General features: G+C 36.5%; 1 protein-coding gene across 2 annotated transcripts in view; it reads right to left on the bottom strand.

Annotated features, from left to right (window-relative positions):
* SCAPER (S-phase cyclin A associated protein in the ER) overlaps positions 1 to 12,520 on the bottom strand; it is a 197,247-nt gene that overhangs the window by 163,233 nt on the left and 21,494 nt on the right. For both annotated transcript variants that reach the window (XM_016125783.2, XM_016125786.2), the window contains exons 6-8: positions 11,699 to 11,799; positions 8,058 to 8,174; positions 4,028 to 4,188 (exon numbers count right to left, since the gene is read on the bottom strand). In XM_016125783.2, coding sequence (XP_015981269.2) covers positions 4,028 to 4,188; positions 8,058 to 8,174; positions 11,699 to 11,799 — 379 coding nt within the window. The remainder of the gene's footprint in view (positions 1 to 4,027; positions 4,189 to 8,057; positions 8,175 to 11,698; positions 11,800 to 12,520) is intronic.

Here is a 12,520-nt window from a genome sequence, read left to right as displayed (position 1 = left end):
GTTTTGTTTTGTCTCATTTATTTTCTTTCTTATTATTTCTTGCCTTCTTCTGGGTTTATCAAAAAAGGTTATTACTCCTCGAACATTCCTCTACTCTTCATTGTGGTTTTCTTGAGTTTATAGCATTCACCCCTGATTTACATCTAATACAAATTAGTACTTCTGTAACTTCACAGATGATACTAGAATACTAAAATATATGAATTCCACTTATTCCTCTCCTGTCTTTTGGATCATGTCATAAATTTTTATTCTACATATATCTCAAGCTCCATATGACATTGTCACATAGTTCATACACAGTCAGTGTCACCGACATAGTCACTGCTAGGACTCATTCCTGCATGTGTCTCTGAGATCAATGTCCTACCATCTGAAAAGCCCCCCATAGCATTTATTGTTTAAATCCGCTGATTACAAATCCTCTCCATTTTTATTCCTCCGGATTTCTTTTTATTTCACCTTAACTTTTAAGGCTACTTTTGGTGAATGTAGACTCTACGCTGCCAGTTATTTTCTTTCAGCAACTTAACGGTGCCACTCCACCAGCATCTGGCTTCCGTTGGCTATCAGCGTTCTCTCACTCCTTTGAAAATAGTCTTTTTTTTTAGCTCCAACTACTTTTAAAACTTTCCTCTTCCTTCGATTTTTAGTATTTTTATTATATTGCACGTAAATGAGATTTGTTTTGTAGTTTTCCTGCTTGGAGGTTAGAAGACTTCTTGAATAGGAGACTTGATGTCTTTCAACAGTTTGAGGAAATTTTCAGTGATTACCTGTTCAAACATTGCTTTTGCAGCATTCATTCCACCCCTTCACAGACTCCATCTAGACTCCATAAGAGGTGTACCTCTTATGCTCTTCTCTGCATTTCGCACCTCTTTCTTTTCCATAACTTAGCTTCAATATCTTCTACTGTGCTCAGAATTAACTCAACGGCAACACTCCTAAATTTTAAATCTCTTCTTAATATATGCAAACACATCATATGTTTTAAGAATTTCATTTATCTTCCAGGATTCATCTCTCCCAGAGCACTAAGACCATCAAAAATCTGGACTGCTTGCTCTCTAGACCTGGTGCACAGGTAGTATCATGGGTTCATCACCATAAACTATTACCTTTGCCTCTTTTCTGTGCCGTTTCCCTCCAGTACTGACTGGGTCCATGGAGGGGAAAAAAATGTTGAGACTTTGCAAGTTTGAAAATACCTTTCAATATATATTTAATGGATAATTTTGCTGGACCTAAAATTTTAGGTTCAAAATGATTTTCCTTCAGAATTTTGAAGACATTGCTCAATTTTCTTGTGGCTTCTAGTAATAGTCTGGCAAAAGCCAATGCCACTCTGATTCTTGGTTATTTGAAAACAAACTGATTATTTTCTCTAATTTTTTATAGCCTCTAATCATCTCTAGTACATAAATTTTCCAACACGCTTTGTCTCACTCTATTTTCATCCATTATGTGGATGAAATGGGCCCTTTTGGTCTAAAAACTTATACCATTCTGTCAAAGAAAATTTCCTTTAATTTTCTTCTTAATGATGCCTCCTTCATTTTCTCCCTCTTTTATGACCCCTGTGATTCAAAAACTGGACATACCCATCATCCACTTTTATATAGCAAGCCCCAAACTTGGCATTTTAAAACACTAAACATGTTATACCAACACAATTCTTTGAGTCAGGAATCTGAGGGTGTTCAATGTGGACATTCACCTCCTCTCAATGTGGTGTTGCTGGGGTGCTCAACTGAGGCCAGAGTGTCCATGACAGCTTTACACCAAACGCTGAAGCCTTGGCACCAGCTGCTGGCTGAGACAGCGAGGTGCTCTTCCTCATGGTCTCTCTCTCTTTGCATGGTCTCTCATTACTCAGTGGCCTATTCTGGGCTTCTTAACAGGGCAGCTTGCTTCCAACGAGGTGAAAATGGAAGATGCACAGCCTCTGTATGAGTTAGGCTGGGAATTTACCCAACATCAGTCTTGTCACAGTCTATCAGTCATGTCAAGTCACAGGGCCAACCAAAATTCAAGGGGAGGGGAAACAGACTCCACCACTTGACAGTGGGCGTGGCATAGGGATGAGAGAATTTACTGTACCCATCTTTGCAGACAACCTGGCTTCAGACTGCAGAAGTCTCCTAAAACTACGAGTCTCTTATCCAATTACATTTTCAGCCTCAAAGACCACTATCTCATGATCTCTATCAGATTTGGACGTGCTCCTCGGATATGGGCTCCCTGGTCTGAAAACCTGGCAGTTCAGTGGGAGAAGAGGGCTTGAAGTGGAAGCAAGGATGAGGTGTCTCCATATCCTCTTCATAGATAATTTCTAACTTAATCTCCTTGTTTTTAAAAACAGTACTCCCACCTTCCAATGTGCCTGGGTCAGATACCATGTTTCTTACCTTCTCTAGAGAATAAAGCTCCAATATTCTGCTGGGGTGACGGAGATACAGTCATCCTACTACTATTTAGGGGAAATGAGAGAGTTCAGGAGACTTCTTAATGTATAACACCTACCTTTCCCCTCACTTTCAGAGTTATCTGCTCCCACCAATCTCTGATCCTTTTGGGAGTTGTGTGGAGCACGACAGTTTTGCCCACTCTCTGAGCTTAGGATTCAATTAGCTCACTCAAATGTCACCACTGGTCTATTTTCCAACTTCCAAAAATCTGTTCCTATCATCTCTTCTGTCTCTTTTTCTTTAATCCTATTTTTAAATCCTTTTATTTTACTTTAGTGGAGTTTAAGGAAGGATAAAAGTAACAATCTTTAACAAAAATTATTTGATAGCATATCATCACAAACTTCAACACTATAGCTACTGGTATCATAAGTTACTTAAGATACACCACACAAGTGTATCAAAATCTCAAAACTAAAGACCAAAGTGGACAAAAGCAAAACTTCCTGCTATTTTAACAAAGGTATTTTAAGCCTAGTTATAACCAAAATCTATCACTTCATCTCAAATGGGTCACATTAGTGAATTATCTAAGAGTACTGCTTTTAAACAAAACACTGAATATGCTAATATCATGATTCCTTTAAATGTTTTTTTGCAATTTTGATTTTTTAACAGGTTTTTCTCAGACTCTTTCAAGATGCAGAAACTAAACTTTATGATTCCATATTATCCGACCTTTTCCTAAGAGAAAGAACTCATGCTGACTCAAGAACTCTACTACTCAGTCTGTATAGGGAAAACAAGAGCAATACATTAGGGAAAAATAAGAAATATTATTTGAAATAAGTGAACATAACTTACCAAAACCAAAATGAAAAAACAAAACAAAAATCTGTAATGTAAAGGTGGCAACATCTTTGTTACAGCCAATAAAACATTCCTTTCTAAAATAAAAAAGCTACAAAGGACTCTTTCATTGAAGAATAAAGAAAGTATTATTATTAAGCTGCTCCTTAACTCGTAACACAAATTCATTCTTACTATCATTCTAAAGTCTAAGCTTTATCTATAGATATATAAAAATTCTACTCTGAGTTTCTATATAAAAACATTTTATGAAGGAAATTCTTATGGGATAAATTCCAAGTGGGCCCTCAGAATAACAGTCTATTTAATTTGTGCCCTTTAATTATTCTGATGGTATAAAAAATGGATATCTGAGCACAGATAAACATGGAATATTATTTTAGTACCAAAATAATATTCGAATATTAATTAAATAAAATAATGAGATGTAACTTAAAAGTGCACACTACCTAGAGGATAGGTTAGCCTATTTTTTTTTACTTTAAGTCAAACAAATTATAGAAGACCTACCTTGTAAATGATTTGACGAAAAAATTCATTGTCCTTAAAGTTTACACAGGGCAAACCTGAGACTAGAATGATCTCCGTAAGCTTTCATTTGCCTTTTAACTAGGGCAAATTAATATCATATAAACGAAGCAAAAAGATCAATATATAATGCTACTAGCGCCAATTCAATTAAAACAAATATTTCCATATATATCTACCTGTCTACTACGTAAAAAGGATGATACAGAATCACTTGCCATTTTTGCCAGAAGTCTTCTGTACTGTCATTGGTGGGCAAGACTGGGCAGGCGTTATATCTGCAGGAGCAGTCGAGCCTGTATGATGAGCCTTTACTTTGTCAGCCCAACTGACACCTGTGGGAGCCAGACGGGGAGCAGTCACTGTGCTGGGTGAACCCCTATGGAGAAGAAAATTGCATTAATAAACCAAATAAGAAATTAAATTTCAGATTCACACTTAATAGATTTAAATAATAAATTATATTCATGTGTGTGTCCATGTACATAGAGTAACATACTATCACAACAATTTAAGGCAAATATAGTCATTATCTTGGTCTAACACTTCATTAATTGAATATAACATATTATATGGATATAATACAGAAGCTCTCATTAGTTCGGTTTAAAAGAAAATTTTAGTTAAATTGGGAATCTTAAAAATACGCATACATACCTTAAACTTTTTATTTTCATTTAAAATTCATGACTTTCAATAATATAAATGTGCACTAATTTGCTAACCTGTTGATACAGACACTCTTAAAAGAGGCTTTTTCGTTGTGTACATTTCTTACAGGAAACACAAGCGTGATGCCTCACTGTTAATATCCAATTCTAGTTTATTAAAAACGGAGTGAGAATTTAGCGACACCTAGTAAACCATCCAGTATACACTCCCTTACGACTTTAACATTTTCCCCAATCTTTCATATGGTTGCATCTAATCTTCATCTGACAGCAGAACTTAATAGTTCACCTTTATCAAAGCCTTCCAAAAACTTGTCTTCGTTTTCACAGAAACACTCGTACTTCACTGGTTTGCACTTGTATTTCACTGGTTTGCTTAATATCTAAATCATGAGTTAAAATAATGAAGATAACTGATGAGAGAACAGACAGAGATCCAGGAATGATGGAGTTAAGCAATCTAACAGATGCAGAGTTCAAAACACTGGTTATAAAGATGCTCAATGAACTTAGAAGAGAGAAGTATAGATGAATTCAGTGAGAACTTTAACAAAGAGATAAAAAACATAAAAATGGAAATGGAAATTATAAAAAGGAACAAGTCAAAAATGAAGAACACATGATCTGAGATGAAGAACATATTAGAGGGAATAAACAGAGCAGATAAAGAGGAGGCTCGAACCACTCATATAGTGAATGGGGAAGCCAAGGACACTCAATCAGAATGTCAAGAAAAAAACCAAGACAATCATAATAATTTAAGGGGCCTAAGGGACACTATTAAATGTAAAAATATCTGTCATAGGGGTATCTGAAGGAAAACAAGACATTGAAGAGCTATTTGAAGAAATAGTGATGGAAAACTTCCCTCGCCTAGTGAAGGAAATAGGCATACAACACCAGCAAGCTCAGAGAGTCCAAGAAAGAGGAACCCAAAGAGGCCCACATCAAGACTCATCATAATTAAACACCAAAGGTTAAATACAAAGAGAAAATCTTAATAAAAGCAGCAAGAGAAAAGCAGTTACCTACAAGGGAGCATCCATAAGACTGGCAGCTGATTTCTCAAAAGAATCCATGCAGGACAGAAGGACTACATTCCTATCAACAAGTACCTCAAATGGAAAAAATTAAGTGCTCCAACCAAACGACAGAGTGGCTGAATGAATAAGAAAATAAGACCCCTACATATGCTGCCTACAGGAGACTCACTTCAGATTAAAAGACACGCACAGACTAAAAGGAAGGGGATGAAAAAAGGTATTGCCTTGATGGACCTAGAGGATATCGAGCTGAATGACATGAGACGGATAAAGATAAATATCGCATGATTCACATACATGTGAATTCTACAAAACAAAACGAACAACAACAAAAGCAAAAATAAACTCATAGATACAGAGAATATTTTGAGGGCTACTAGAGGGGAGAGGATTTGGGAGGGACAAGAAAAAAAGGCAAGGGGATTAAGAGGTACAAATGGACAGTTGCAGAACAGACATGGAGATGTAGAGTGTAGCATGGAGAACATGGTTAATAATGTAATAAACACATAAGAGGGAAGAAAGGTACTAGGTTTAGTGGAGTGATCGCTTTGCGAATTATGTGGATCTCTGATCACTAGGCTGTACGACTGAAACTGGTATATTATTGTATGCCAACTACAATTGAAAAAATGACTCACTGAATTGTACAATGTAACAAATAATAATAATAATGAAGACAACTTGAATAAACACGTTTGGTAACTATATAGTCTGAATAAGCATTTCACTCAACCAGTAAGAGCAAGAGTGATCAGATACACTAAAGTTAGCCTTTGAGCCACAATTTTTCAGCATGCTGAAAAAAAACTATGCTTTGCTATGATACTATGATAATAAAGTGTCAATTAATCCAACAATATGAATAGCTAAAGATCATTATGAGAACTTTAACCATGTATGCTATAAAGGCTTCCAGTGTTAAAACAAACTCTGCACTATACTAAACAACAGACCAATGGAATGCATCATAGGGGAACTTTTATTTGCTTATATCTTTCTCCCACTCCAGTAAGGTCAATTATTACAAGGTTCCAAAGTCCATCAACCTTCACACCTATAGGCAATACTATCTGATGTCATTTGAATGCAAAAGTTTGGTTCTAATGAATAACACCCAATGACTTCTTACAAAGTGCCAGGTACAATGCTAGATGTTTTGGATACAGAAAATAGGACAAAGATCTTGCTGTAAAGAATGTCACAGTATAAGTTCAAAAAATAAACATTAAAAAAATTATAACATGATGCAAACCTAATAATACAAGCATATGCAAAGTTCAGTAGTAACAAAGATGAAAATGACTGTGGCATGATGGAGGAAACAATTTTTCACCAAAAACATCAATAAAGTAAATATAAAAAGAAGCACACAGATGTTCTGGAATTGAAAAGTACAATAACTAAAATAAAAATTCACCGGAGGGTCTCGACAGCTGGTTTGAGCTAGCAAAATAAAGAGCAAGCATACCTGAAGAGAAACAGAAAGGAAAAAGAATGCAGAAAAATGAACAGAACCCCAAGTCCCATGGAACACCATCATGAGTAGTAACAAAGATATATAGTGGGACTCCCAGAGGAGAGGACAGGAGAGGAATGAAAGGGGAGGAAAAAATATTTGCAGAAATAATGGACACAAACTTCCCAAATTTGATGAAAAACATTAACCTACACATCCCAAAGGCTCAATGAACTTGAAGAAGGATAAACTCAGAGACCCACACCTAGGCACATCATAGTCACTACTGCAAGACAAAAAAAGAATCTGGAAAGTAGCAAGAGAAAAAAGTAGGGCATCTCACAAAAGGATCCCCAATGAGAACAGCAGCTTATTCCTCATCAGAAACCATGGAGGCCAAAAGGCAGATATATTCAACATGCTGAAAGAAAAAGACTTTCAACCAAGAATTCAACACAAAACTACCTTCAAAATAAAGAGTAAACTAAAATTTCTCATATCAACAAAAACTGAGAAAAACTGTCACTAGCAGAGCTGCTCTGTAGGACATGCTAAAGGGAGTCCCCTTCAGGCTGAAATGAGAGGACACTAACAGTAACCTGAATCCCCAAAAGAAATAGAGCACCAGTTAAAGCAACTACATTAATGTATTTTTCCTCTGTAACTCTTTTCTCCTGATTTACAGGACAAAGTACAAAGCAATTATTATAAAAATGTGTTCATGTGATCAAATAACGTATAAAGATGTATTTATATGACAATAACATGACACTACATATTCAAATCTTTTGTTTTGTAATTGTCAGGTCATGTCATGAATCATTTAGTATGAAATGTTTATGGGTTTAAATATTTTGACCCTAATTATGTTTGAATAAACACATTTCCTAAAGTTAAACTTTACTCTCCTAGATTTTTTTTAAAACTTTAACATTTACACAACCACATATACGAGTATCTTTATAGTGGAATATCAGTTTTCTAATACTATATTAGCCACAGAAAATAATTTACTGTTAATGAAAGCCTAAGTAGGTTTCTTTTCTTTTTTTTTTTTCTTTTGAGTCTATCTTACCCAAAATTTAAGCTTCTTCGAGCATTTGATGTTACAGTTATTCTATCTGTTGATGGACTTGGAATCATATGACGTCCAGGAGACATCTTCTTTACTTCCCATGCTAGTGAAGTTGGTCTATCAATTCAAGACATACAGCAGATTAAATTAACATAGAAAAGGGGAGAAATCTAATTTTTTCTGTTGGTTCTTAGTGGGTGAAAACTTAATCAGGTCGCAATCTTTCCCAAGAGCAGTGCATACCTGAAAGTTCCTGTAAGCACTCAGACGACACAGCAACGTGACCCACCCAAATAAAGGGGCCAGGGTGACAAGGACATGAGATTAGACTTAGGTGTTAAAAGCCTCCACACACTCAGCTAAAAACACTTTTAAAAACCCATACTGCTAATTCAGGATACTTGTGTCTAATGTTAGAACTGGAATCAAGACAAATGCAATGGTGAGGGTTAAACGAAGAACACACGGGAAAATGTGGCGGCTCCTCCTCCACCTCTCAGTCACTTGTGGGCATGAGAGCACAGACACATCAAGCTCTTTGCTGGGGAAGCACCCCTCCTCCTTCCACACTGGCTTCACTACTATCGGCTATGCAATCTCCACTGAAACGTTTTCTCAATCAGTATCTTCACCATCCCTATGCCCTCAGTCAGACCTCGCCTCTTACTCTCCATTCAATCTAGTAATTGTGACTTTTTTCTCTCATTAAAAACTGACATTATTAAAAACAGGAAAATTCAGATAAAAGAGCATCCAAATAAAAGTTTAAAGCTTCTGACGATTTATTGCCAAATCACTTTTCAGAAAGACTTGACAAATTATACTTCTACCAGATAAGTGCCCATTTCCCTTGAACCCTGCCAACAAGTGATATCCTGTTTTAAAAATATCGCTGGCTTGTGAAAAAGAGAGAATTGCCTGCAAAGTCTAAAATATTTACTATCTGGCAATTTACAGGAAAAGTTTGCTGACTCCTGTGCTGGAGTGTCAGTCTTGTGATGACTTCTTTTTTCCCCACAGGATTTTAAGTAAAGGTGTTTCATTAAAAACAAAATTATTGGCTAAATGGTTGTTTGTTTTTGTTTTTCAAATTTTCGTATTTATTATCATTACTACTGAGGCTATTTTTTTTAACAGCCACATGGCTCTCTTCTTTGGGATATACAAATCAGTATCTTTTGCTCATTTTTCCTACTGGAATTTGCATCACTTTCTACTTGATTTGAAGTTGTTCACAACTACTGCTACTAGCATTCCTATATGGCTATGAACCCACTGGTATAGATGATGTAACTTTTTTTTTTTAATGTAGAAAGGCATATTTTCTTCCTATTAAATCCAGCCCATCAATATTTTTCTTTGTGGTTCCTTTGTCTTACAAAATCCTTACACGCTATGTATGTATACACATACACACACACACGCACACACACACAATTTTTTTTCCTGCTCTAAACATGTACAATTTCAGCTTTCACAGTTAAATCTCAAGTCAAGGTAAAATGAATTTTGATCTATGGTTTGAGGGACGTTATGCTGAATAATGCCATCTACAGGGCATTTAAGGTTGTTCTATCTGGGAGCTGCCTCAGAAGGCAAAGAGGAAAAATACTGTTAACAGGTTCAGGTAAGAAGAGATGCCTCCTGTACATTTCTGAACCACAGGGCCAGAACAGCGATGGCTGCTGAGCTTGCACATGGCCTCAGAATCTTTCTCAGTACAATCCTCAACACGGCCACCAAAGCTGACTAGAGTTTGCAAACAAGAAACAAAACTCTAGTTAGCTTTTCTTACCCACTGGTGGTTACATGATAGACCCTATTTGGATACAAGAAATAGAAACTCAAGTTAAATAAAAAATGGAAAGGAAAAGAAAAGTTTATTGTAAGGATATACACTGCACAAAGTCAAGGACATCCATGGGGGGAAGGGAAAGGACTAGAATCAGGGCTCCTGAGGGTTAGTCCTGGGACGGGCTTTAAACAACACTTAAACTCTCAAAATCATACAATTTCTTTCATCTCTGCTTTTCTTTTACAGCTACTCCATTTTCTTTGAACCACATTCCTTCTTTTTATCTATGCAAGGGCAATACAGCCATCAATCCCAAATCAGCATGATAATCATTTAACCTGGTTCAACCCAGTTGTACAAATGCACCTCCCCACACACACAGACCAGATCTAATCGCCTATTATCAGGGAGTAGGGATGAAACTGCTTGGAAGACAACTCGGCCTAACTCACCCAAGGACAATGGGTAAACCAGGCACCAAAAAACATCTTAAAATTTTTTACTGTGAGAAACAAAAATGTTAAAAGGATCAACATATCATGGTTTCCCTGGCTTTGGTTTCCTGGGGATCAAGCCTTCCTGGATTTGTCTCTTGGAATTCCTTTACTCTCTTGGTTCCCCCATGGGGCTGACACTTTAGGATAGGACAAAAGATAAGTTCTCCACTGAACAGTCTCAGTAAAAGGTAAATTAAGGAATAGACACATCCTGGTCCTGTTTTCTTTGGGTAAAAGGCATCACTGTAGCTCCATGTGACCTGGCCCTGTTCAAAGGGATAAGGTTTCACTTATTTAAAAACCTCTTTTATGGCTCAAAATAAAGTGTACAGTTTCTATGATGTCTACGGAGCCCTATGTAACTGGTCCCAGCCTGCCTGTCTGGGCTCACCTTACGCTCTTCCCCTCATTCTCTTCACCCCAGCCTGGCCAGCTCTAAACTGACTGCACTGTATTCTCTTCCACCTCCTAGATATCACAACACCATCACCTCCAATACGATTACTATTTTCTTCTCTGCCAAGCCCAGTCCTACTTGATATTTGTCTCACTTAAATAAAACTTCCTTGGAAAAGCCTTCCTGGGCTCAGCAAACTGCCTTTTGTTATATTCCCAAACCACACTGTATTTCTTTCTGATGGCACCTAGTACATTGCTAAGTATATGACACCAGCCTTTCCTGTGAATGCACTGTACACTTCATGAGGCAGGGACTGAGGCTGCTTTAATCACAACAGTCCTGGAGCCTGGCACATAGCACTCAGAAGTTTTGTTCTGATTCCAAATGAAGATCTGTAAAGTAGCTTTGATCTCTTATATTTCCCTAATCAAAAAACACCAATTTTCCTCATTGCCAATTACAATAACAATACTATACCTTTCCCTACATTATTTTCATTTCACGCATGCTCTGCATGTCTATGGCTGTCTTAATTTATTTCCTTCATCTGAAAGGACAACCATTTGTTAAAGTCCATCACACCCTTTAAACATTTCTGTATCCTCCATGAATCCTTTCCTGGTCTAGTCCCAAAAAAGAGATATGACCCTATCTTTTTCTGAACACGTGCAATAGGTTTTTGAAGTAATCATTTCTATTATACCTCACCCTTAGACTACAAATTCATGAGAACAGTAAATGTATCATATTTAGCAGTTAAATTTCTGTACCTGATAAATGGCTTGCACTAGTAGGTACCAAGTATATATCTGCTGATGCACTGAATGAGAAATGCAGTTCCCAACTTTTAGATTTCTACAAATTTCAAGTTAAGCTGAACTCAAGTCCCTGTCAATTTCAGTGACTGCTTTAGAAAATGCTGGCTGCTATAAAGACCAGAGTTCATTACCTGCTTTGAGCATCTGTCTTCTCTAGCTTTTCCTGAAGTTGAATCCAGTCGATCAATGCTTTGAAATCTCTTACATAGTTATCCAGCATCATCAGTACCTCCTAATTGAAAATAAACAACAAACATTAAATTCCATGTTGAGACTAAAAAGTTCCAAAAAAAACTTTAGATTGAAGGACTTAGGAAATAATTTTTAAATGTTTTTGGGTTTTATTTTCCTTCTTAAATTAGTGAAATTTAGAAACTAAAGACCAAGAGCTAATACTGATATTTCTTCTCAAGACTTCCCCAAATGACCATTCATTTAACCTTTTTTATTGTGAAGTTTAAGAAATAGAAAAGTGCATTAAAGGTAAATGTACAGATACAGTACTTCAAAGCAAAGATCCATGCAACCACCAACCAGGACAAAAAACATAACAATGCCAGTCTCTACAAGTTCCCTGGGTACCCCCTCCACCGCCATCACTACTCCACCCCTCTCCAAATAACTATACTTTAACCTCTAACAGTTCAATTTTGCCCGATTTTTAAATTCATATAAATGAAATCATAGAGTATTATTACTTTTGTCTTTTGTACATCTGTTTACTAGGTTTATCCATATTGCAGAGTGTACCTGCGATTCATTTACTGTCGCTGTCCAAGGTCACTACTGAACAGTATTCTATTACATGAATGTTTATTTATTGGGCAATTTCCAAATTCTTGATATTATAAATTATGTGCTGTTATTCATGTAGCTGTCCTCTGCAAATATGTATGCATTCCTGATAAGTAAAACCTAAGAGTAAAACTGCTGAGTCACAGGGTAAATGTACG

Source organism: Rousettus aegyptiacus, unplaced genomic scaffold (genome assembly GCF_014176215.1).
Source record: "Rousettus aegyptiacus isolate mRouAeg1 unplaced genomic scaffold, mRouAeg1.p scaffold_m13_p_14, whole genome shotgun sequence".
Taxonomy (NCBI): domain Eukaryota; kingdom Metazoa; phylum Chordata; class Mammalia; order Chiroptera; family Pteropodidae; genus Rousettus; species Rousettus aegyptiacus.
The sequence above is the reverse complement of the archived record's forward strand: the minus strand, read 5'-3'. Positions and strand labels throughout refer to the sequence as shown.